Source organism: Xiphophorus maculatus, chromosome 19, assembly GCF_002775205.1.
Source record: "Xiphophorus maculatus strain JP 163 A chromosome 19, X_maculatus-5.0-male, whole genome shotgun sequence".
Lineage (NCBI taxonomy): Eukaryota > Metazoa > Chordata > Actinopteri > Cyprinodontiformes > Poeciliidae > Xiphophorus > Xiphophorus maculatus.
Genome location: NC_036461.1, coordinates 17,309,652 through 17,336,928, shown reverse-complemented (window position 1 = coordinate 17,336,928; position 27,277 = coordinate 17,309,652). Strand labels below are relative to the sequence as shown.

General features: G+C 39.4%; 1 protein-coding gene across 3 annotated transcripts in view; it reads left to right on the top strand.

The window, feature by feature from the left end:
- LOC102236994 (single-stranded DNA-binding protein 3-like) overlaps nt 1-27,277 on the top strand; it is a 47,012-nt gene that overhangs the window by 14,833 nt on the left and 4,902 nt on the right. The window contains exons 4-17 of one of the 3 annotated variants that reach the window (XM_023353364.1): nt 2,669-2,753; nt 15,451-15,540; nt 20,863-20,946; nt 22,052-22,111; nt 22,198-22,261; nt 22,833-22,897; nt 22,996-23,057; nt 24,115-24,160; nt 24,797-24,832; nt 24,917-24,968; nt 25,207-25,277; nt 25,508-25,586; nt 25,692-25,720; nt 25,815-25,916. In XM_023353364.1, the coding sequence (XP_023209132.1) occupies nt 2,669-2,753; nt 15,451-15,540; nt 20,863-20,946; nt 22,052-22,111; nt 22,198-22,261; nt 22,833-22,897; nt 22,996-23,057; nt 24,115-24,160; nt 24,797-24,832; nt 24,917-24,968; nt 25,207-25,277; nt 25,508-25,586; nt 25,692-25,720; nt 25,815-25,916 (925 nt within the window). Of the gene's footprint in view, nt 1-2,668; nt 2,754-15,450; nt 15,541-20,862; nt 20,947-22,051; nt 22,112-22,197; nt 22,262-22,832; nt 22,898-22,995; nt 23,058-24,114; nt 24,161-24,796; nt 24,833-24,916; nt 24,972-25,206; nt 25,278-25,507; nt 25,587-25,691; nt 25,721-25,814; nt 25,917-27,277 lie in introns of all 3 variants that reach the window. The other 2 variants (XM_005798345.3, XM_005798346.3) reach the window with 2 other exon arrangements.

Genomic DNA, 27,277 nt, shown 5'->3' with positions numbered 1-27,277 from the left:
CCAAAAATGTCACAAAAGAGGCTTGTTAAATTTAAAGAAGCTATAACTCAGACTTACATGAGTTTTTCAGGTCATTTATAGCTTCTTTTTAAAATTACATTATAGTTTTAATCATTTTAATGTTTCTTGAGACATTTCTCAATAAGTCGGTGTGTTAAACTTCAGTTTGATAATTAAATTGTGAGACATATGCATAAATGTAAAACCACAGTGGGAGACCGTTTGATACCAAATTAACCATTTTTACAAACAAAAACTGTAACAGGTGTGTAAGAGAAGGATACCACATACCAAAAGGTGGTGCATGTAAATTATTGAGGTCTTCCTGTTGCGGTGCTCTTTATGAACGCTCATCTTGATACAAAGATGTGGTTTTGTGTTATAGAACAGGTTATTCTGCCACCAAGAGCTGGTGAAGTTACACAAATTTGAACTTTGACTCCAAAACGACAGAATGAACTCTTAAACACCCTTTTGGTGACATTGTTGTGTTTGTTTTACACCTCCTCGAACCTGCAGTTTCCGAGCTTCCACCTTGTCACCCCCACTCAGCTCCTTCAGACTAGCCAGAAGTAATTAGCAAACACCTGGTGGAACTGCACATCTACTTCTCAGTGCAATGCTGGTAAAAAAAAGTTGCTTTTATCAAAGGAATAATAGACGAGCGATGTTGTGATGACTTCCGGAAGGCGGAGTTTCAGAAAGAGCAGGAGCTTTTAAAGAGTTAGAGGCCCAAATTCAAGACTTTAAATTACAAAGTCAATTTTCTTTATTTTAAAGAAAACATCTGAAGGTTGCTTTATTGTACTATGAAATGGCACCACGTCCCTGGAAAATACATAATACTGCCCTTTAAATTATAATAATTATTTAGGATTTTGGATTTTTGATAAATAAAATGTTGCCATTGTTTTTTTACTTTTCTTCATAATTACCTTTTTTTGCTAACATAAGCCAAAAACGCATTCTTCTCCAAAAGGGAGTATTTGAAGGAGAAGAAACAAACTTTTGAAGTAATTTGTGATCTGTTTAGTGAAATAAAGGAGTTCAGGAGAAGGTGGAGACACTGAAAAAGCTGCTGTGTTTTTAGGTGAATGAAAAAGTCTAACTCTCAGGCCTTTGGCATGTTTGTTAGCAATGCAGATTGCTGATGTGAAGTGCAACTGAAGCGTCTGGCTGATTAGCCCTCTCAGTAGTTGTCTTGCTGTTTCTAATAATGTTTTTGTTAAATCAGTACTCAAAGAATGATCCAGTAAGAACCTCTTACACAGGTATTCAGCACAATTATTAGCAGTTTGATTAGCCTCTCTTCCCTTAAACGTAGTAGAAAACCTGTTCTCAGATTTCCCCACTGTTGTGCATCTGAATATCAGGGCTATCTGAGGCCCAGATTTGTAAACAGTATGTAATAACTAGCTATATTGTTTCAGTTACATTTACTTGAGCAACGTTTTGCAAAATATGTACTTTGAGTAGTTTTAGTGCTGCGCCGATGATGTCTCCTGTCCCTGTGGCCTCTCAGCTGACATAAAACATCATCAGAGGAGAGGGAGAGATTAATTTCAAGTTTATCGTTGCCTGCAGAATAATAAGCTTCTCTTCACTAAGCTCAAGTTCAAAATAACCCTTCATAAGAGAAACGGTGAAATATTAAGTTTAAGATGTACAACAGCGAAATATTAGAAGGTTTGCAATTATAATTTAGTTTTCCTTCTTTAATTTTATTTTATTTTATCTTGATGTTTTTAAGTTTCAATTTCAGCTCATAGAAGCACTTTAGACACGTTCACTTTAGACACCCATCTTGAACAAAGCAAATAAAAACTTTCTGTTTAGCAGATTGTTCATTAATGCAGGTTACCTTTATGGACAGTGATTTAGAAGAAAAAAAGCTGCTATGTCGAATGTATTTAAGGTACAAATTTGTGTGCACCTAAATAAAAAGGTTAGGAACACCAGTTCTACCAGTGTAGAAAGTAAGTCTAGATTCCTGATCAGCCAAAGTTACCCAAATGTAATGATTTCAGGGCTGATTATATAGTAAATAGTATGTCAATATTGTTGTCACATGAAGTATTTTACCCCCTCACACAATACAATATTTACACTACATGCTGGACGTATTAATTTTAGAAGTTTTGTATTTTTATGGGGTTTTTTTCTTACTTCATGTAATACCAAACTTATATTATGTTTCACTGTCTGATTCCATCATTTAAAAATAATAAATGTCATTATTCTGTACTTGAGTAGCCTTTTACTAATTCCTTTTTTATTCTTTCTTGATCATTTTTATCTGGATAGCTACTTTTTACTTGAGTAAATCGACTTTTTTTTTTTTTGGCCGTCTACGCATCTTTGACTGTAACTCACCATGGTGTTTCAGGGATGAGAGCATTTGCTCCTTTTGCACTTTATAGTAAGACATGGGCCCTAGTGTGATAATACAAGTACATGTGTGTATTTTGAGTGAGTGAGCGGTTGATTGAGAGGGTGACACTGGCATTGTGTCCCTCTCACAAAGATGCTCAAGTGCGTAAGAGGTGGTTTAAGAGTGCTAGGGAGATAATGAAAGTGTGTGAATGGGTTATGATGAATAGCTGTTACACATGGGCTTGGAACGCTCTGTTTGCTAACCTCTGACCTCTCCTTTCCCTCTTCATTTTAGCGTATTCTGGGATTTGTATTGTGCAGCTCCAGACCGAAGGGAGACGTGTGAACACTCCAGCGAGGCAAAGGCCTTCCATGACTATGTAAGTGACAAATATTGAATGTCGGCTAACGCTCGGTGTTGGTTTATCTTGAGAGTGAAACTCTGAAATGCTAGCATCTTCTTCAGGGACATTTGGCTGAGAGAAACGCGTGCAGTGAGGGGCGAGTTTGTTGAAAGACATGTAAAAAGGCCTGAAATGAATGGATTTTTCACTGCAGTAGCATAATCTCACTATGAAAAATGGTCTCCATTGAAAGCATTCATTTCACAAGGTTGAAGCATAAATATTATTGTTCCTTTTAGACCATTTTCAACTAATATAATGTAATATAATGCTTACGCAGAGACATTTGTATAGTAACAATGGAAGTATACCTTCAAAGATCAATAAACTTTAATTTTTAAGTAATATTTAACATTGTAACTGGAGGACATTTTAAATACCCCAAATAAACAAACAAAACAACCGATACAACAAATAAAATGGAAACTGAAGTCTGTGCGAACAAAATTCCCCGTCAAAAAAAGGAGATAGCTGAGACCGATGAAGACGTTTGTCATTGGTCTTTGGTAGAAAGCGAGAAAAACAAGAAATTATTGAGCTCGTTTTAATTTAGACTGCAATTTATTGCGACAGGCTTAGTGGTCATGATATGAGTTTCCACATATCCATCCTTAGTTTTCTGACTCACAGCTATGAGTTGTGAGTCAGAAACACAACTGACTTCTTTTCTTTTGTTTAGTCTTTTTTTTTTTTTCTTTTACAATCTTCATCTCAACTGACCAAATCACAGATTTACAGTTTGTCTTTGTGATGGTAGGACAGAACAGGTTGATGGTTTTTATCAGTCAGACAGCTAATCATTCAGTGCCTAATGGTTCCTACAGAGAGCCTGGGTGATAAGATGTCACATTTTGCTGCAGTTTCCCAAGAATGAGCTTCAGAGTTTTTTCTGGGTTTTTTTTAAGTCTCAGTTCAGTGTGGGTGAGAGCAAGATAAATATAGGTTCTCGTCCAGCCTGGTGTTCAGTTGCTAAAAGAATGGCTGGCTGTGTCACATCGTATTTATACCCCGGGAAACTAAAAGTCATGGATTGCTGATCAGAGGTTCCTAGAAATTCAGATGATCCTGAATCTGTGATTGCAGAATCAGGTGAAGATTTAAAGGTAGAGTTGTTGTTGGTGTTAAGTTTACACTGAAACTACTTCAGTTTACTCACTAGTCTGGTCTTTTGGCAACCCCACATTTACCCCTCAATGTGTGTTTCTCATCTGTGTGTCTCCCAGATCAAATGTCACCTAAATGAACTTCATGCTGTGGAGAAAAAGCTGCTTTCTCTTGACTCTTATTTTAACAAACTCAGAGCTTTTTCATCTTCGCTCAAGAACTTCCACAAACATTGCACGTTTGTTTGTGTATTATTTTGCATGTGTCTGAAGCTGTCCAATGAATTCAGCTGAAATTTTACAAACTCACATTTCTGCAACTAGTTGGAGAAACTGCTGGAAAACTGACATTTACTCTGACTATTTTCCAGCTCTTAGTTTTGACTTTCTGAAGGGGATGTTTTTTAAAGTTTTATTGGTTTTACTGGCTTGGTGTTGTGGTCTTGATACATGGTGCCCAAATGCCTTCAGTGCTTCAGATGACGAGTTATTCGGTGGCATCGTCAACATTGATGATCTGCTGATGCATGTTTTACTGCAATTAGAAGGAACCTGAAAAAAAAATCAAGCGTCTCTGCTCTCTCTGCTGCTGCTTGTCGTGTTTCTTGTTCAAAGTCTCTTCAGACCTTTTCATCTCATGACTGGGACTTCCTCCTTTTAGCTGATCATGAGGCCTAAAGAGCAAGTGTAGATCATAGATTGGGAGGCTTCAGAAGTCGCACAGTGGATTCCAGTGTGACAACTCTTAACTTTTGTTTTTTTTATACATATGTAAAAGCTGGAAATGCACTAATCCAGCTCTTCTGGTCAATACCAATATTTCCATTTTTCCTTTTGTCTTGACCTCCCAATTCAGATTTTTACTTTCCATGCATTATAAAATGCAGATGAGAAAGCTATACGCTGTATGTGCATTGCTTAGCAGTTTTGAATCCAACTAAATATATGGAAAATATGAGATTATCCCATTTATTCAACGAAACACAAGTCATGAAGGACTTGTTGTTGACTGATGTGTTTATAGACCAAAAGTTATGGGAGTTTGATGCATTTAATGCACCAGAGGCAAAAGAAGTCAAATTTTTTAGCCCTTTACTGCTGATCACAGATGAAAGCTAGTAAAGAAAATGTTGTACTGATTCTGGTACCTGGCCAATTTATTGATGCATCTCTAGTTACAGTGGCTGTTGAAGATGTTGACTGATTATTCTCTTTATACATTAGCAAATTGGTTGATTTTTTTTTTTTATGTGAAAATGTTGCAGAAGTTGTCACGATGACCTGATATTCTTTATCCTCAGAAGGGATTAAATAAGACAGCAACATAGAGAAGAAAGTTTTCCAAATGTATTAACTGGAAAAATGGAAGAAAATGTAAACGTTCTCATGCAATTGTGAAGAAACGTTGAAAAATTCAATCTGCAGGTTGTAGGCCTGAGCTCTTCTAACTTTAAGAAACGTACATTCAATGCCAAAGAAAAATCCCAGCATTTTGTTTCAAACTTTTTGGTAAACATGTTGTCTTTGTAATATGCTACCAATTTTAGTTGTTTGCACATTAGCAGGGATTTTCTCATGGCTAACAACAAAGTTAGGTACAATATAGTCATGATACTTTCCCGCTGCCGTTAAAGAAACACTGTAACTGTATGGTTTTATGTGTAAACATCAGCTGTTGTGATTGACACTGTTATCTGTCTTCGGTCTGTCTTTGACCAAGACTATGCCTGTGTGTGTATATGTGTGTATATATGTGTGTGTGTGTATACTGTATAGTGTGGGGAGATAATGGAATAGAGTTCTAATCCGGTAATCCCAGCACTGGGCCGAGGCTAAGCCAGGGATTTGTGTGTGTACGTGTGTGTTTTGGTGGTGGTGGGGCATCGTTGGCAACCTGCCCATAAGAGGGTGGCTGGGCTCACACCCTCCTTCCAGTTAATGCCGTGTATAAATGTAGATGGGCATGTGACATGGACACTTGCTGTCTGCTCCCTGACGGCGATAAAGCTCAGAGACGGGACCGGTTTAATTTTGGCTCCAGCCCCCCGAGGCTAGCCTCTGAGCACAGGTCCCCTCTCTGCTGGTTTCAAAAGAACGAGCCAGTTAAACGCAGCGCCGGAGGAAAAAAGAAATTTCACCTCGAAAGAGTTTTAGTCCTGTGAACTTGCCGGATCGCACGCTGGCATTAAAGACACACTATCACTGTTCTCGCTGCTGGATGCAGAGAAACCGCAGAAGTTGCCTCAACATTAACTAAAACTCTTTGCAAAGGTTCTGTTGTAGTTGGTTTTAATAATTGAATTACACACACGTCTGATTTACAGGGTTTAACTTGAGAAAAAAAAATGATATTGAGTAATTGATTTCCTTTTCTATTAAAGCCCATTAGATCTAATTCAGTGTGTTTATCTTATCAGTATGATTGCCCAAATACAGATGCAGAAATTAATTTTAGATCAAATGTCAGGATTCAAGTTTGTTGGTTAATGTTTTCATTTAATTTGCCTGCTTTCTGTTAAATGACATTAATCCTGCCCTGATGGTATGTAATATGTATGACTAATTCAAGTGTTATATTACAACAGTTTTTATTCAGTTTCTTTAGTTTGTTTTTATGGTTCAGATACACAGCAAAACTCAAATGTCAAGCCTCTCGCAATAAATCAATTAATCGCATGATAAATTAAAACGAGCTTCATAATTTCCATGTGCATGATTGTTTGTCTCTCTTTCTATTAAAGACAAAAGGCTTGAAACTGGCAGATTGATCTCCACTAGCTTCTGTTTTGATGGGCGGCTTTGTTTACAGAAACTTCAATATTCATCTTAATTCTTATTTTGGGGGTTTTGTTGATTTATTTTGGATATTTAAGATATCTTCTAGCTCCAGTGTTAAATGTTTGTCAGAAATGAAAGTTTATTAATCGTTGAAAGGCTGTCACTTGCATTATTACTTGAAAATTATCTCAAAATACCACTGTTACCATTTATCGCAATAACTTCTGGGACAATTTATCATCCAGTAAAATTTGTTATCATGATATGCCTAGTCAAGTTCACTTCATTTCACGACAATCCACCCATACAGCCTAAATTCAGATGTTCCCATTAAATCAAAGTTATAATACCATACAGTCTATTTTCAGATGATCATGCCAGTGAGTCTCTGCCCAGCTGATGGCATCTGATCATTGACTTTGCAGCAATGCCTCATCCCTTGCAGGCATGTGGCGACAGTAAGGAAGAAGCACCACTTTTTAGCAGAGCCATCTTTAGTATTGGTGGTAATCTGCTCCCAATTGGCTAAGAAACTGAAAGAACAAGAAGGACACGCAGATGCACTGGTCCAGGGGAACTTTCTATGGTAGTTAAAGATTACACCAACACTGAGGATTCAAGATGGCCGATAGTTCTGGGCAGAAAAGCTGAATTACTTTTAACAGTTAAGTAATGAGCAGTGAGCCAGGAGCACTTTCTCTAATAACAATAAAGCGATAAGAACCCACAAGTAACAGCAACAATAACCCTATCACAAAAAGTGATACAATTAATAACTGAATCACTGGGGAATGATTACTTTTCATGGGTAGAAAAGCAAGATAATTCATAGATAATGACAGAAATTGCTCTATCTTAAAGAAAACACACAATCTGAAACACTAGCCCAGGTACAGTTTCTAGTGGGGTGCAAAAACGAATGCTACACAAAAGTAAAGGCTGGAAAAAATGTCCCAGCAGAGACATGGCTAAATGTATTAGTACTGCTACTTTCTATGGCAAACAAAAATGTAGAGCAAGGGTTAAAGGGTAATTTGCTCCATCAATATTTTTACTCTGGAAAGAGATGGAGAGGAATGTTAAATAAAAAATGTAAAGTTTTCATGTCTGGCTGAGATTCTTCGGTTGTGTCTAGATTTCTCTGGAAGTTAGCTGCTTATAATGCTTAAATAAGCCAAAAAAACAACCTGGCTTGCTATTTAACCCTGTTGAAATTTTAATTGATATTTCTGCTGAAAATGTGGTTTATGGCTTCTGTGCAGGTAGTTTATTTGTTGATGAGATTCTCACTCTCCACTTGCTGAGTCCCTCGGGATGATCTGCTTAAAGCTTATAAGCTTCGTTCACACCTGGCATTAACGTGCATCCTAACTGATCCGATCACAAGAGGACAGCTCTTTGTTCACTCCGGCATCAGAACGTGCCGCCAGTAACTTTTAAGTAATCACTCATGATTGGATCTCAGATCTTTGCTCAAAGACGCAAATAAACACGCAGCCTACTTTTATTTTGACAACCAGGACCTGAGTTTATAACATGTTGCCTGCACTCGAGATGCTCAGGATAGGCAAGCTGCATCAAATTATCGATCTTATCCGTTTAAACTTAGTGTTTTAATCAGGATTAAACCTTTAGAAAGCATAATCAGTTGCATCATAATGCTTGTATTCGCTTTTGTTCATTACGCTAAAAGCGCAGTGCAGAAGAAATGGCTTTGTGAAGGGACCGGTTCCCTTCTGGATCCAGGAGTCTGCTGGTGTGGAAGCACATCAGACTGAGACAGGTGGTGCATCGGTGGGCCTTGAAGCACACACTGCTGCTCTTTGTGCTTTAGGAATGTGCCTTATACAGCCCACACTGTCTCCAGATACCGTCTCGAACCTGAACATAAAGCTGTCTGGTTTTGTTCACTAAAAAGACGTGATGCCACACATCCAGGCCAAATGTGCATTCACATCGGTGCATCCATAAGACACAAGTGGACACAGGGATGTTTTTTTCATTTTGCTTATATATCCCGATTAAAATTAAAGGTGTTAATGTCTTGCCTTACTTTTTTTCCCCTTCTCTTCCCCTCAGCTTCCTTCCCCCTCTGAATTTCTTAAACTTCAGCCTCTTCACATCTTGTTCTCCTGCAGCTTGGGTTTTCTCTCCAGCGCCTCCACATTACTTTTTGCACCTCTTCTCCCACCCAGCCATCTTAACTATAGCTCCTCTCCCCAACACTCCAGTCTACCTCTGCCTCACTTGGCTTATCACTTTGTCCTTCCCTCAACTTTCCTGCTCTTTCACTCTCACTCTTGGCTCCCTCTGTTCCTGAGAAGATTGATCACCTAATCTGGTGGTTTACCTACAATGCCCTGCAGCTCGTAGGAGAGGCGACCAGCGTAGAGAGCATAAAGATAGTTGGACTATAGTTTGTAGTCTCAGCAGATTTTATTCCCTGAGATTCAGCATTGGTGTAATGTGAAAATGTTTAAACCAAATGAATATAGGTGTAATGAGATGTTGGAGCAAGAAAATACTAAATGTGCAAAAAAAAAAAACAACAAAAAAAACCTGACAAGTTGAAAGATTAAAAACTCACCGTTTTCTTCATAGCTTCCTATCAGTACTCAGTAAAAGAACTATTTCAGACTTTTACTGAGACTAAACCTGATTAAAATGTCTTGATCTTTAAGTAACTGTTATTGAAAAAAGTTATTTTGGCATCAACACTAATCTTAAAACCTGAATAAATAGGCTAGTCAAACCTGGATTAACATATTCTGCACCCATTACTAGATCGGCACCAATCAAACTTTTCTGGCCTGTTCTGATCTACTTTGAGGTCTGACTGGCTAATTCCTGCTTTGACCGATTCAAGTACATGTAAAAAAAAAACAAAAAGCATTTACCACAGGATAAGACTATGCCTATTTATAGGTCTCATCATATATACAGTACATGTCCTTTATCTGATTCTTGTTCTCTATCTGATTGTTGTTCAACTTAAAAAACAAAACTATGTGCTATTTGATGAGGTGTTTATGAACCGAAAACGGTGGGAGTTGGTTTTTATTTATGACTTGAACAGGAAACAAGTGTTTGGCATCTGGTCAATGATCAATTAATCAATCAAAGGGAAATAGTGAGGTTCTGATTTTTGGCTTTGTTAAAAATCTTTGTTATAGAGTCACTAAAACAGTTTGTTGACTTTTTTTTTCCTTTGTTTTTTTTTTTAAATTTTTTTAACCAAAGCAAATAAGGATTTTCTTTAGTTTTTCCAAAATTATTCCGAAAACTACTTGACTCTAGAAAACCGGTTTATAGATTTTAATACAAGAAATAGATTTTAATACAAAATGTGCTGTTGCCATTTCTGCCAGCGGTAGTGTAAGATTTTCAAGCAATGAACTGTCCACCTTTCATTTCATGTCATCAGATATTCCATCAATTCTGGATCATATTAATATTCAATAATAGTTTATCTAAGTCCTACTTTTGGTTTTGTTTTGGGGTTGCCAGCAGAAATGTTGCTTAATGTGTTTGGGACATGGAGGTGCCTGTGCAACGCAATCTGACTGCCAGCCATGCACACAGAAAAGGACAGTAATGACTCACCTATATAATAAGATACCTTACAGACCAGGCGACTATATATAGCAGACATGACTCTGGTGTTGCGTTTTCTGTCTTAACCCACTTTTCACCTACTTATCCACAGCAGCTGAACTCTGTGCCTTTGACTCTTACTGCTGCTGATCATAAGGAGAAGAATAAACAAAGCATCAGGAGAAACTAATGTTGCTCGTAGTGCCACATGTAAATAACATGGATTATGTTTAGATTTATTCAGCTTGACCTTTTTTGCAGTTAAATGTTGTTTTTCAGATAATCTGACTAAATACAAAAATAAATAAATAATTGGAAAAAAAAGACTAACTTATGTGAAAAGTTGTTGATTTACATTGACTGCATTTTCTGCCTGACTAATGCTAGGTTTGTAGAACCAAGTAATCACTTAAATTTGAAACAAAGTCATTTACATCATTTACAGTTTCAAAGCCTTTTTGTAAGGCATTGGGACTCCAGTGAACTGCAGTGAAAGCATTTTTTTTTTTTTTCAAAACTTAAGAAATCAGAAACATTGATGAAGCCTTCTGGAATTGGCCAGCTTTAGAAAATTACTCTTAACAGCACATCCACGTCTGATCGAGGAGGTCACAAAAGAACCCAGAACAACTTCTAAGGCGTTTGAGATTGGAGGACAAATGGCATCAAAGAGAAAGTTTTAAGGCAAAAACCACTACTGTATAAAACGCACCTCATTTCACATCTGCCAAAAATATCTCAATTACCCTCATAACCTTTGAGTAAATATTTTGTATACTGACTGAAGTGAAAGCTGTATGTCCTGGTAGATCTGATGTGTCAGGATGACGATCTGAACCACACCTGCAGATCTGCCTTTGGAAGGTATTGGGGATGGTTTCTGAGTGGCCTAATAAAAGTCCAAATTTAAATTTGGTGGCATGACCTTAACAGATCATTGATACTCAAATATTCTCAAATGTATCCCGATTACAGCAGTAGGAAGATAAAACTAGAGTATACAAATACTTTTAACTGACTGTAAATGCTACGGTTATGAGGTAAATATGAGTGTGAACAGAAAATTTTTAATGTTTCAGATTTAAGCATTCTGGTTTTGTTCGGGTTAGGTTTTGATTTTCTTGTTTTCTTGCAGCTACCCCTGCCTTCTCTCCAGAGCCCCGGCTAAGTGGATGTTGTGTCTGCAGAGTTATTAGCGCTGCTGAGCGTTTGCGCACACTCCTCCTCCTGTCTGGTTGGGCGCTGCTACCTTGGCAGCAGCCTATTGTGGAAGTGTGTGTTTACGGTGCGAGTTGTGCCAGTTTTGAGGACCAGCTGGGTCTTCAGAGATGGTGTTTGCACTTGCATTTGTTTCTCAGACATGATTGTAGGAGTTTCAGCAGTATCCTGTTGCTCGTCGACTAAAACGCTCCGTTTTGACGGGGCGGGTGAATCGCCTAAATCACCACTGTCAGCTTTTTTTTTTTTTTGTCGTCCACCTCCCATCTTCACTCCTTCAGGCTCTCTCCCTTCTTCCTTTACCTCGTCTCTCCACACCCCTGCTTCTGTGTGCGCCAAGGACAGCAGGTCAAGGAGACGGTGATGAGGTACATATCAGTGTGAACCAGAATGTAGATTAGTACCTCTCCAGACAGGGACACACACAAATATAGACATGCACTCTCCATCCCTTCCTGCCTCTCCCTTTTGCCATCCAGTGTTTATGTCTCTGTCTTTATCCCTGTGAAAGGTATCAGGCGGAGGTCAATAATGTGTTGAGCACTATTGATCTGTCCGGTAGGTCCTACGGGCGAGAGAGGGGAAGAGGGAAATGGAGAGGTATGGATCAATGCTATTCTGTATAACCCATCTACATACCGCGCTCTGCCACCCAATCAGATCCCGAGTCTTTTGTTCTCTAATAGATTATTCATCAGCGTTTGGGATCTGTACAGAGGACGAAAAGCAAACACAACATAACGGTCCTCTCAGTGAGCCAAAACCCAAGATTAGAAATGTCCGAGTTGTAGTTTTCTGCCATAAGAAGTAGACGTTCCAGTGCTAAACCACCGCTAGGGCTAGTTGGTTCTTAACCAGTTCTTCAAAAAGTTAAAAACCAAGTCAAGACATTCTCATTTAAAACGTCTAGGCCAGTAAATGTTTTATAATTTCTCTGTTGCACCCTACATATTGGAGTGAAGATAATATTTAACCGACATGAGTCGTAGAGTCACCGGGTTTCATAGAGGGTATGAAATTTCATTGAAATACTTTTTAAAGTATGGGAAAGTATTGGTATTTAGGGACTTTGTCCATATAACTTTGTTTAAAAGTTTCATTCATCCATCCATCCATCCATCCACTTGTTCATCCATCTGTCCGTCCATCCGAAAACAGGGATGGTAGAAAGGTACATTTGAGGAGGAAAACATGGATGAATTACAATTTATATTATATCAGCAACATTGCTGTTGATTAGTTTTCTAACTGCACCGAAACATTTAATTCACCTGCCTGATAGCAGTGCAGAGCTCACACAAAACCTCCTGTAGTTTGTGATGATGTAGTTTTACTGTGAATAATTTTTTTAACAAATTTCTGATCAGCAGTGAGATTGTGATCAGATTTTAATCTCTTAGGAGCATTATTGGATTCCTGCTGGTCATTTACTATATAAAAATCTAAGGTAACCCACAGGTATGTGTGCTTGGTCCTAAACTGTTGATGTGTTTTCTTAAAGGATTCACAAAAATAACTGAAACATATCCTGTTATAATATTATCAGCAATCAGAATGCTTCATTTTTGGTGTCATTGGCTTAAATGTGGTGTAATTGGCCGTTACAATGGGATACGGTTTGTTTCTAGTACAGATGAGGTATTATTCTCACCCAGGCTACATCAAAAAGCTTTGGGAAGATGTTCCCGCTCTTTGCTGTGACACAGCATCCGTGCAGCTCCGTAGGGTAAGGCCATTAAAATGCAGTTTACGGTTTAAACAGCGTAAATATTTCTAGGCATTTGAAAATGTGTCCCATGGGTTTTGTTGAACTACCTTTAGCTGCTTTAAATGAAAGGAATATATTCTTGTCAGTTGTGCTTTATGCCAAGCATTAAAGCTTCTTGACTGTGTGTTTCTTATGCTGTTCTCAGCAGCCGACTTTTCCCGAACTTGACAGCAGGAAGAGAAATTATTCAACTTAACTTTTAAAATAAACTAATTAGTTCATTATTAATGCCTCATTCCTCTACCTGCAGGTTTCTTTAGCATTAGAAGTTCTTGTTTACCTTCTGTGCTGACTGGACTTCCAATAGATTTATTTTCTGTATGAGTCACAATTTTTGCAAGATTTTACCAACAAGCTAGTCTTTCGTTATGAAAACCAAAAAAAAAAAAAAAAAAAAGCATATTGATGGCACAAAAAAAATAAATAAAAAGAAGTCTGTTGGATCCTTTTGTATTTCCTCAGGCCAGTAGGTTTTGATAAAACCCGACTGCATGCAAAATCTACGCTCCAATCTCGCTGGCGGCAGTCGCTCGGTCTCCACACTCTTTAGTTTGCATTCGGTTTAGGTTGTGCAAATGTGAAAGTGGATGTGACGAATTATTACCAATGATGCTCCATAACAATAAGAAAAGATCTGCAAATTGACTAGAATGACAAAAAATCTTTTCTTTTTTTTTTTCTTCCAAACAATGTCTTTTCCTGCTAGCCCTCTTTTTCTTTTCTTCTTCTTCTTTTTCTTTCTCACTCCTCTATCTCCAAACTCACTCTCTGGATCTCTCTCTTTCTCTCTCTCTCTCTCTCCTGCATCTTCTTATTCTCTCTCTGCGCTCCTGGAGCGGGGGATGCCAGGGGGACAGAGTGCAGATAGGACCTGTCGCCATAGCAACAGCTTCTGCAAGCTGCTGACACCCTACTGTGGGGGTGGCGGGGGGATTGAGGGGGCTGAGAGGAGGAGCAGAAGAAAAGGTTGTGAGGGGGAGGCACAGTGTAACGGTCGGGGCACAAGGAGGGTTTGGGGTGGGGGCTGAGGGGGGTCATTGATGGAGCAGAGGAAGCTGTACAGAGGACACAGGAAGGGGGGGGGCAAGGAGGCAGCGACCCCACGTCTACCCCTGGGATTCAGTGCCCTGCTCATGTTCACAAGCAGAATTAGCATAACGATGGGAGGGGGGTGCATTGTTTCAGTCTCTATGTGTGTCGGTAACAGATAAAGGAAGAACGGAGAGTGTTTGCGTACATGTGTGTGTAATTAGACGGCAGTCCTGTCTTCCTGGCGTACAGTAGCATCACATGGACGCCGAGCGCTCTGGAGGTGTGCGTGCTGCTGGATCGGGGGTCTTGAACCCCCTCCACCCCTCTGTTCTTGCCTGTAGCCTGCGGTCCTCCCCTGTCTGTCTCTCTGTACCGAGGGGCTGCACTTTCTGAGCCTGTGATTCAACTCTTTGTGTGTCTGTGTGATTTTCCTGTTCATGTTTCTGAGTGCTGGTCTGATCTTTTGTTTTTGTTTTTTTTTTCCCCAGCTTGCTTATGTAAGCACTCTGAACATGTATTTTGTTTTACGCATGTTGTCAAGAACACAATGTATCATGTTTAGCCTGCTAGCTGCTCTACATCTCTTTCTGTGGTTTTTATTACTACAGACGTTGCTACTTCTTCAGGTCTGAAAAAGTATTGAATTTAATTTTAGGTTGGGGTTTTTTTTGGATTAGTTTATAATTAATATATTTATATCCACTGGTTTTATCATATATTAATTTGTAGACATGACAGAAGTCTGACCTTTTTAATTTACGGTAATAAAATCTCTCTGACCCAAATGTTTTTGTTTTAAGAAAAGATGCTGATAAAGTGTTATCAGTCTGTTCCTTTCTTCATTCCTTCATTCCTTCCTAGCAGGTTCCATGTTTAGGTCCTGAGTTATGCAGAAACGTATTCTAAATATTGGAGCTTATGTCTTTAAAAAAAGAGATAGAACTGACAGGTAAACTCAAAAATGTTGGTCTAGAAAGGTATGGACAAATCTGTAGGAATACTGCTTGGTTATTTGACTCTAACAAAGGGAAACTGTTGTGTTACATGAGTTAAGTTTCCATTTAAACAAAGTCCTTAAATATTTTGCATGAACTGGTGTAACACAGGTGTTGTGATTTCATGCCCAGTGCGCCAGCGCTGTGGAGCGGAGGGTGATTTAGTTGTCGTCTGTGTGTTTCAGAGCGCAGCGGCAGCGCCGAGCCCGGTGATGGGCAACATGCCCCCCAACGACGCCATGCCAGGTGGTCCCATGCCTCCAGGCTTCTTCCAGGTATAACCCGCCTCCTCTCTGCCCACTTGTTACATTTTCAGTGTCTCTCATTCATCCCTTGGACCACTCTTCAAAAAATGACAAACAACCAAATTATTTTAAATTTAAAGGCAGTTTTGTAGTATGAAGACTAATTGTTCAGAAGTTGTCCACTGAATTTAACAAAATTGTTTTGTTTTACTGTCTGCTGGACAGAAAATAATACATGATTCTCAAATGTTTTATATATATATATATATATATATATATATATATATACACACAGTACAGACCAAAAGTTTGGACACACCTTCTAATTCAATGGGTTTTCTTTATTTTCATGACTATTTATAAGGCAAGAAATCCCACTTATTAACCTGACAGGGCAGGTTGACCTATGAAGTGAAAACCATTTCAGGTGACGACCTCTTGAAGCTCATCAAGAAAATGTAGAGTGTGTGTAAAGCAGTAATCACAGCAAAAGTTTGCTACTTTGAAGAAACTAGAATATAAGGACTATTTTCAGTTGTTTTACACTTTTTTGTTTAGTGCATATTTCCACATGTGTTATTCATAGTTTTGATGCCTTCAGTGTGAATCTACAATGTCAATAGTCATGAAAATAAAGGAAACTCATTGAATTAAAAGGTGTGTCCAAACCTTTGGTTTGTACTGTATATATATATATATATATATATATATATATATATATATATATATATATATATATATATATATATATATATATATATAAATTTAAATCTGATAAGTGTGGCATGGACACACTTATCAGAGCACACTTAGCCCCTTTTGATACTTTAAGATACGTAAAATAAAATCAAGTACAACTTTCTGAAATCACCCTAATTATCTATTCCTAGAGTCAGTAGAACATTTCTGCAAATGCTTCAGTGTTTTGAGATTGAACAACAAAACAAAACTAAACCATATTTAGGTTATGAATCAACTTTCTAAGCTTTGAATATCTCACAGAGAACAATTTGTGTGCCTGTGTTTAGAGGTACCAGAAAATTGCAAAACACTAAAAGAGGTGTAAATGTTTCATGAAGTAGTTTTGATTTGTGAATATCTTTTATTGTTATTTGCAACATTCTCAGTAAGCGTGGAAAGATGAGACACAAACTCAACAAACATGTCTATTTAAGCAGTTCATTGTAATTATTATTATTGCAATTTTGGGAGTTTTATTTACCTTCTGAGTAAATGAGGTCAGTTATTTACTCAAAACCAGCTAAGACTTACTCGACCTGACTCTGTCCATTCATCTGTGGCTCGGCTCTCACTCCATCGACGCTTCAACCATCCCGTGTCCATCTCTCCGTTCCACCCATCCATCTCTGTTTCCGTCCCTCTCTGACCCGTCCCAGCTCTGTAGCGCCAAATGGGGGCGGGGAGGGGTTCCGTGTTGGAGAGCCTCTAAGAGCGAAGAGAAGGCGGCACACCGATGTGTGCGAGCACCCACAAACAAAAACACATGCTCTCACATCCTCTGCGAGGCAGCAGCGTGATGGACAGCGGTGGCATTTGGCAGGAGGCGCGATAAGGTAGCTGCGACGAGTGGGAGCTAAAACGCGGGTGACACAATATAGGAGGCAGGAAGAAAATTAGAGTGGAAGAAGAGGAGGGAAATGTAAAAGGTGGTTGCTACCAGCACTGAGGCCTCACATCCTCATGGTGCGCTGGCTCGTTGGTGGTGAGGAATAGTGAAAGCACGACTGTAAATAAGGAAGGAGGAGAGTGGGGGGGTGACGACGAGAGATGCATGGAAGTGCTATTTTTACCGTCGGTGGGAGAGTGAGATTGGGCGCGGGTTTGTGTGTCTGTTGTGTTCAGGGGAACTTATGTTTCCAGAAAGCTGCTTTGCTTCACAACACAGTATGCAGAATCTTGTTTCTATTCTTATCAGTGCTGTGGTCAGTGGCATGTCTGACTCCAAAAGAAAAACATAAAAAGCATATAAGAAGCAACAAACCTACAAGTTAAGTGTTGCACGGGAGGCAAATCCTGTTTTATCACAATTCAAACAAGATCAAGGCGACAGAGATTTCTTCCACCTTATAGTTTGAGACGGGCTTTTGTGCTAGTAAGCTTTGAGCTTTGATCAGTTTGTTGCTTTGATAATTAAATATTTGATAACAGCAAGCTCTTACTTGTGTTTTTATTAAACATTAAGGGATTCCTTCACACATAACTTTGATTTAAATTAAATGTTTAGATATTCGAAGGCCGGTTTAGCACATTGTTTTCTAAACAATACGCTCGTCTTTTTTTACAGAACAAAATCACCTTATAGATTATTAAAAAGCATGCCTATATGAATTACCTCCATATAGAGATCCACTGACAACAGAGTTTTTTGTTGTTGTAAGACTGTCATTTGTTTCTAACTCAAATTTCTGTTCAAGAGTAATAACATTACAAATATTTCGAAAGGTTTCTGAAATGCCATTTTTAGTCTTCATTGGTCATTATTTATTTAAAATAAGAGCAGAGGCAATGTCACGTGGTGTTAGAAAAAAAAGGTTTGACTTAAATTGTCATACACTTTTAAACTTTGCAAATTGTCTTTTGTCTCCTTTGTTAGCAATTAGCAGAGTTAGCTTGGGTAGCATTACGCAAACAGTTTTCTGTGTATATTCTAGAAAATATGGTTTGTTTACTATATTAAATGTTGGCATAATGGCTGCCAACATTTCCAAATCCAGCATGTTGGCTTAAAGGTCAAAAGGGTAGAATTGTACAATCTGCCCTCTCATTTGCCTTCTTGTTGTCTGCTGAAAGTCTTGCTCTCTCCTGCGGCCCAAGTGAAATGCAGACCTGCCTTCTTACACTCCTCCTGCCTAATTTTAAAGCTTTCACTTATACAGAACAAAGTCAGCTTATGTCTTCTTCCCTCAGTGACTGCGGCCACACTGAACAGCACTGTTGTCAGTTGCATTAAGCGTGGTGTGTTCACTGGTTGGAGGAAAAAAGGTTGGAACTGACTAATCCTCAGGTCGGGGCTGAAAATCAACCAATTTTGATCGATTTTAGGTTTAATTGTAGAATTAAAACAAATGTTACACAAATGAGCTTGTGTGTTTTCATGGTGTTCAGAAAGTTGATGGGATTTGAATCAAACATCAAATTAGAAATCATTATTGACCAGTAAAAGCCTGATTGGAGCTGTATTTGGCCCTGAACTTTTAGAGTCAGCAACCAGTTTTGGCATAAGGTAGCAAGATGGCACCATCTCAAGTAATTAATATTATTTATGGGTTGCAGGAGGAGTTCCCTACTAATACATTTTCACAATTTGTTTCATTTGAGAATGAAGTCTGGAAAAAGTCTAGAATTTACTTTGCGTGTTTTCCACCTTGAAACACGTCGCTTATTAACACCTAGTTATTTTACTAATGTCAACACACTTTTGCACCAAACATTTGCATTTAAGACACAACCTGCTTTAGGTGACAGTGTTATAATTGGAGACAATAAACAACACTTTAATTGTTAGTAAAAGGCCATTTTTGTAATTGAAATCCTCAGCAATTGTCCTGAATCCAAGTTTCTACTTGGTTGAAAACCATCATGTGTTTTGAGGAAATTGACCCTACTCTCAACATTCATACATTTTTAAAAATATGTTGAGGCACTGACCTCTTCAGGTAAGTCTCATTCGGCAATAATAGTAAAACAATCCAGTATTTACAATCTTTACTGGATGTTGCCATCTTTCTGGCTCCTCTTATCCTCGCACTGTCGTCTAAATCCGGTGTGTTTAGAGACAGAAGAGATGATCTGTCTGATCTGGAAATGTAACTGCTTACAGTCTGCTGTGGTCCTCTGAAGAATTGATATCAGGGTTCATAGATCCATTGCAAAGCACATCATAAATGCTAACTAAAATTAGCGCTGTCCAATCAGGGCTCATCGTTAACTCATCCACTGATCTGTCACAAGATTTAAACTGGTCACAACAGAAAAGGAGAGAGTATGCGACAACTGTAGACCTACGAAATGACTGAGCTCTTAAACTGAGCAAGGAGAGCATCAATCAGCAAAACAGTCAAGAGGAACCTGGTAACTCTGGGGGAGTTTCGGAGATCCACAGCTCAGGTGGGATAACATGTTGACAGTGTAAGTCATAGATATAACAAATCTGGCCACTTTGGAGGATTTGGTAAGCAGATAGTTGTTGAAAGCTGTAATTAACCCCATTTTCAGTTTAACGTAGCAAACATGGAAGAACGCGCTCTGGTTAGACTAGACTGAAACTTTTTGTGGCTGCATAAAAAAAACCTGCTCAGTGGTAGAAAACCCTGAAAAAAATGATCTCTCACAATGAAATATATTGGCAGATGCATCAAGCAGGAATTATTTAAATGAAATAAAATTAAAACTTTCAAAAGCATGTGCAATTTTCCTTCCATCCACTGCTATGTGAGGCTTACACATAAAAACTTCGTCTGGTTGTGAAATGAGAAGTTTTTGCGCTGTACCATTTCTGATGATACCTTTAAGAGCCCGAGCAGTGGATGTTGCTTTGAGACATATGTCACAACAGGTTACTCTGAACTAGTTATTCTCAGGCTAACTTTGAGCGCACACACTCCCAGACGCTCTCCGGTAGCCGACGTGTTGCCTCTCTCTCTCTCCCTGTGTGTTCGGATGTCTTGGAGGGAAAGGTGGAAAATTCCACTTGCTATTTGTGAATCTGCCACTCATTGTTTTGGAGGGGAGAGCTGGAAAAGAGGAGAAAAAGTAAAACATTGAACCTTGTTGTTGCATAAAGACATATTTATCAGAGGTTTTTAACCTCCTGTCCCGGGTGGAGAAGTCAACGATATGATGTATGAGCGTATTTGTGCGTTGGCACCGGAACTCGACTGTGTCATGAAGTAGGTTTCCAGAAATGCTTCTGTATTTTTGTTTTGTTTATTTTGTTTTTGGTCGGCATTCTTTCTGATTGTAAGTCTGTGCCTCTGCTTGGCTTGTTGTGGTAAGCCTTTGATAACACTGCCCCCATGTGGTTGAAAGTGCAACAGTCCCGGGACATAACAAGGTGGTGGAAATGAGCAGCGCTTATGGTGTAACAGGGTCACTTTAAGGCCGTGTATAAAGATGATACTTGTCAATTAGTTTGGAGTGTTAATTTCTTTCTTTCCCCCAAAAATAAGCAGCGTTTTCCTCTCAACTTCCCCCTCCAACGTAAACACTCCCTCCAGACTCCCTACCAACATGGTTTTCCTCTCTCCAGTGACTCTGATCGGGTTCTTCCTCCAGGTGTGAACCCCACATTCTGCCCCCTCCCCTCTCTGATATCGCTCTTCTTTCTTAAAGGGACCGCCCGGCTCTCAGCAGTCCCCCCATGCACAGCCCCCCCCACACAACCCCAGCAACCCCATGATGGGACCCCATGGCCAGGTAAGAAGCAGCAAACACTTCCTCTCAAACACCCCGTCATTCCCTGACTGACACACACCAGCTTCTCTCTTCCCATTTGCTACCTGCACTCTGTCCTCTGACCACCCTTGAGCCCTACAAGAGCTACATTTGTTCAGGCTAACTCCCCACTAAAGGAAGCCCCTGCAGTTGTGAGCTCCATTTTTTTCTTTTTTTTTTCTTTTTTTTAAATAAAAGAAATAATTTTAAAAAGCCAAGCATCCAGAGGCAGTAGGGCAGGCTCCTCTCGAAGGCCGAGAATCGCCTGTCCCCGTGCGGGATGAATAATTCACTCCCTGCCCCTCCCCCGGAGCAGCTTGTGGGGGGTTGCACACTTATCTGCTCCAGCCTGAACACACACAAACATGCGCACACACCTCTCCCCTCCCCCTCACTTACTTCTTCTTGCATCCAATAAATAAAACAGCAGACAAGCAAAATTAACAACCTCATACATGTCCACCAGTTTCATACAGAGTTTTTGGTTATCAACATGAAGGAAGTTCAGCCGTCGCTTCTCAGCTACAGCAGCTGCAGACGCCACTGTGGAGGTGAAGCTAGGCTTTTGCCCATTAACTGCGGCGGCTCGGCTTTTCATTCTTGTGGTTTCCAGTTTCTTTCTTGTGTGCGAGAGAGTGTGGGCACGCTTCCGCTAAGGGTTTTGAACCGTGTCGTTGGCCTGAGATGTCTCCGACTGCGCCAAGGCAGACCACAGGGCCGAGTCGGCTTACACCAAAGCGAGAGCAGGGAAGACTCTCGCACACCGGCACTCAAAACGAGCTTTCAGTCCATCTTGTTGGGTATAAGTGCACTTTTAAAGTTTATACCGCGCAAGCTCATGCAAGGATGTTTTTCTTTTCGGTTCCACGTTGGATGTGCTGCTGATTTTGCAGTTTTCCGATGTCGTCATCCATTTTCCAGCCGCGCTGTGTCCATCTGTGTGTTCTCTGTGCTTCCTCTGTTTGAGTGCTTTTGGATTTATCAATAATAGAAATGTCATTTTCTCTGTCTCTCTTCCCCATTGCCCTTGTTTTTTCCTCTTTTCTGTCGTCCTTCTTCCACTTTTTTTTTTTTCTGGTCCCTTTAGCCTTTCATGTCACCGCGGTATCCAGGTGGTCCACGCCCCTCACTCCGAATGCCAAATCAGGTAATCGCCTGTTTGGATCAAATTTCCATTAAATGAACTGTGTGTGTTATTATGTTGTTGAGTTTCCGTGTCTGCTCTCTTCCCAGCCTGGGGGAATCCCGGGATCGCAGCCTCTCCTGCCAAACAGTTTGGACCCAACAAGACCGCAAGGTAAGGCTGAAGAACCTCCTCTAGTGTGATCTAGATCTTTGTGTATCCAAAGGTGTTCCTCAGGAATTCTTTCTCATGTCGCTCTTATTTATTTTAATCAAAGAGAGAGAAAAAACTAACTTTTGATGCTGACAATACTGTGGTCAACATCCATCAGTCTACTCTTCTGTAGACTTTCTGCCTTGTAGTTTATGTATTCAGATTTAAAATCCTAGTCTTTAGGCCTTCAACCAGTTGCAACAACGTTTTAAATATGCTTTTCTTAATTTCTGAAATCACGTCAATGGCTAGCTAAATCTAACCTTTAAACAACGCAAATGTAAAAATGGCCCATTTGTTAATGTTCTAAGTATTTTTTGGCCTTTTTAACTAAATGGTGGGTGTGTTTGACTCAAGGAGGAGTGTGTTGTGATTTTGGCGGTAGATTAGACCTTCTGGAGTCTAGATGGCTGCAGCTCATGGGATTACGGCAGAGCGTTGTCTCTTGCATTGCTGACTTAATTCCTGACTTTTAGGAGCTGAGACATATGTGCCTGTGTGTTTATGGTGTGACTGTTTTTCTTTCTGCCAGGACATCCTAACATGGGTGGACCAATGAGAATGAATCCTCCCAGAGGAATGGCCATGGGACCACAGGTACAAATAAGGAAAATGGAGGATTTTCTTTCCTCTTTTTAGACTGATTCAAATGCGTTTTGAGTTTTCTCACATTTTTTTTATGTCCCTTTTCTTAGAACTACGGAGGCATGAGGCCTCCTCCCAACTCTATGGGGGGTCCCATGCCAGGAATGAACATGTAAGTCCGGTGAAATACTCATTAATTCAAAGGTACCTTAGTCAGCCTGTAGTTGCTCTTCTCCTCCTTTGAGTATCAGTAGAAAAGCAGTGCCTCCCGTCCTCCACCTGTTGCTGCCACTGCAGTTCAACAGCTGAAAGAAAGTTGCTACAATTTTTTGCTAATTTCACCTACTCTTTGGGTTACTTTTTTTTAAATGGATCATTCACACCACATTGGCCGTTTCATAAAGAATAAATAAACTGTCAGTTTGCAGTTGGCACAACCTGCATTTACAAAGTTGTTCAAATACGAGAGGACGGTCCTGCATTGATCCCTATTGGAGGAAATCCAGGTCACAAACATAAGTAAGTTACAAATAAAGTAATGAATTGCATAATTTAGATCAAGAATAGTTCTACATATTCTAAACTGAGCGTACAAATACTCCTAAATGGCGATATGACTCCAATGAAAATAACTGTTAACAGAAGTAGGATTATTAATCTGCATGTACAGACACTTCATGAGTTACACAAACAACCAACGTATCATCAGCCGTTCTTTCCGTCAGTACGAATTCCTGTAGAGTTTTCCAGGTTTTCAGATCATCAGAGGAAAGTCATGGTTCAACCGTAAACTAAAACACAATTCATCTTGAAACCTAGTTTTTGGTTTTCTCATCTGAACATTTGGACACAATAAGCTTATTGACTTTGAAGCTAGAATCTTTGAGCAAGTTGGTTAATTTATTTTAAAACATAAACTGCTTTTGGGTCCATAATATATATATTCTATTACCCTTTATCGTTGCATAGAAATGGATTAGAGATTTTGTCTAAGACAGTATAGACTATATGGTGAGTTTCTTAAGCTCTGTGTGTCTGTTGATGTTGTCAGGTTTGAAAGACATTGGTGGCAGATTATGATTTTTCTTAATGCAGTAACAGTTGCATGTTTTCTTCTAGTTAGTCTTTTATTGTTGGGAAGTCTCATCTCAGGAGTTTTCTCCTTCTGACCAAATTTTTCTACACATTTTCCTCTTTTTGTTTGTTGTCCTGCCCCATCTTTTCCTCAGGGGTCCTGCAGGAAGGGGGCCATGGCCAGGACCTAATGCTAACTCAGTGAGTCCGAGTCTTTGCATGAACCCACTGAACACGAACATAGCAGGCGATCGGTGAACATATTCTACTCTGGATTCTAAATAGTCATTTCTAAGCAGGTGTATCAAAATTTTGTTGCTTGTCACGATGACTACCGAGTATTTTTGAGGATTTAATTTGAAAGAGCAACACAAAGTTGGCATTTTAGCTAAAAGATTTTTCTTTTCAAAATGTTCCCAGTTCAGTCACAATTCAGCTATTTTTAAGTCTTTTCACAGATTTTCATTTGAAATAATGTCTGGTCTTTGACTAGGCCATTCTGTGCTTCAGTTTGAACAATTTCATGAGACTCTGACCATATGTTCGAGGGTGCTGTCCCGCTCAAACCTAATCCTCCTCTCCTCCAGCCTCAAGTCTTTGAGAGCATAGAACAAGTTTTTCTTTCAGCTTTGCCCTGCATTTAACTTAACTCTGACCATGCAGCCACCACCGTGCTTCATTACGCTTCATGCAAAGCTTTGAATGTAGTTCAGTTTTGCAGAGAGCCAAACTCGCATAATTTCAATGGGTTTAATTATCAGAGAAAAGTAGGCTCAATACAAATACACACTACAGATTTTTACTGTAAGTTGGTTCTAACCACTGTTCCCTCTGCAGATAGCTTACTCCTCATCATCACCAGGAAACTATGTGGTGAGTCAAACTGTAAATAAAGCCACTTTATTAAGACATGTCTTCTGTTTATGTGGTTTGTAAACATTTAATTTTGTTTCCCAGGGTCCACCCGGTGGAGGAGGTCCGCCTGGAACTCCCATCATGCCCAGCCCAGGTGGTGCGTCACCCAACTATGTCCCCTGTCACAAACACTCATCTATCTCTCTCAATTCACTTCCTCACTAAACAATCTTCATTTCCTCTGCTCGCCACCAATTGCTATTGTTCGTTTCTCATTTTCCTCGTCTTACATTGTCTTTATTTTGTTCTTAAATCCTTTATTATTATTATTTTTTGTGTGACATCATCATTTAAATAACTTATCATTAATGTAGTTGCGTTATTTGTCCTAGATTCAACCAACTCCAGTGAAAACATCTACACAATGATGAATCCTATCGGACCTGGAGGCAACAGACCCAATGTGAGTTTTTGTTGCAGAATCAATTATTTGCAGCAAAGATGAAAATGTAAATGTTGCTCCATGAAGTTGCTCTAACTGTATTAGTGTTGTTTAACATCAGGAGACACACTAGGATTAACCCGGGGAGTCTGAATTAAATCACTTCAGCTTTGCCTCCAAAGATTACAATTATATCTACGAGTCCGCAGAGAGAAAAATGATCTCAGTCATTCATAATTCCCTCTCATCAGTTCCCTATGGGACCGGGGCCTGATGGGCCAATGGGAGCTATGGGAGCAATGGAGCCACATCACATGAATGGATCACTAGGTGGGTTGAGACACAGTGGGACTTAGCGACTAGCGACTCTCATAACAATTTTTTTTTCCTTTCTTTCTTTCTGCAAGTACTCAAATCTGTGCTTTACGTCCTCAGGGTCTGGGGATATGGATGGGTTGCCAAAGGTGAGTAAACATCTTCTTTAAGCATTTCCTCTTCGCTCCAGCGGCGCTTCAGTCAGATCTTGTATTATTACTGTTCGACCCTCTCTCCCATCAGAGCTCTCCTAACAATATGGGAGGTATGAACAATCCTCCCGGAACGCCGCGGGACGACGGCGAAATGGGCGGCAACTTTTTGAACCCATTCCAAAGCGAAAGTGTAAGTGGAGTGGAGTGTGTTGGCGACATTTCACACCCTTTAACGGTTTGTCCTCTCAATCCTGACATAAACCAGTGGAAGAATGCAAGCAGAGGGTTTGGATGATTGAAATTTAGGAGTGAAATAAAGTGCTAATATGTCCCTGTTATAGTAATTTACTTAAGTGAAACTTTACATTTTTTAATTGAAATCTCAGTTTTGCAGACTATACTTTTCCTTTGTTTCTATTTTTATGCAATCTATGTTTTCTGCAGTTCAAACCAACAAGGTAAATCAAAGTTGAATCAAACCCTTTTGGGACATTTTAAAACAGTCATTGGCATGAGGCCGTATTTACTTTAATGATTCATTTGGACTGTTCTTTTTTAGAGTGGAATGAATTATAAAACACAAATTAGAAACTAGAATTAAATCAACCAATCCAGGAGTACCAATCGTTTCCCTTGGTGCTGATTGGTTGAACCCCGAAGAGCAGATGAGGAAGACTGGAGATACTGGTTTCTGTGGTAGCACTAATACATATTTTAACTTTGTGTTTGAATTATTGAAATATGCCGTTAAAAGTGTTTATAAAGGGAGTTTCAAGTATCAGTGGTTTTTAGTTATTCCCTGGCGGTTGTGAACCCCAATTCCTGCAAATACTAGGAGACCACTGTATATTCTTTTTGTTAAGTTGAAGTCTTCCTCATTCCAGAAACTTGGAACTGATAGGTTCAGCCCCTCAGCATAACGCTGTCAACACCGTGCTTAACATTTGCACTATTATATTTCACAGCCTCGCCTTCTTTCTTCAGATTTTTCTGAACTTTTTTTTGTCATTATGACCTTAGTCTTTCATAGCCCTGTTGAGGACTACAGATGGTGCTGATTCTCTCCCGCTTGGTGGGGATGAGTGAAGTTAAATAACTTTAGTTTAAAAAAAATTATTTAAAATGTTTGTTCCATTTAAATGAATCATTAAAAGCTCTAAGTTGTTAACACTCAGTCCATGACGAGCGAATATTAAGATCTGAACACGAAAAGGAATCCATACCTACTGTCAAAAATTACTCTTAATTGTGAGATTTTTGGTTCCTGCGTATCAAACTCAAACATGGCTGTTGGATATCTGGGCCTCAAGATCCAAAATAGACTTATTTTACAAGCAGTCTCTTTGTAAATCTCAAATATTTTCTGAATTTAGGCTTCTTTTTAATCTGAACTTTACATGTTGGGACACAGCACTCTAAATTTAGTTTTTAGCGACAAAGAAACTCACTTTCACCCACGTGTACTCTTTATAACAGCTTGTGTTCTGCTTGCATTGTAGCCGCTTACTAATCTCTTAAAGCTTCATTCTGTACCCTCTGTATCAGTGATGT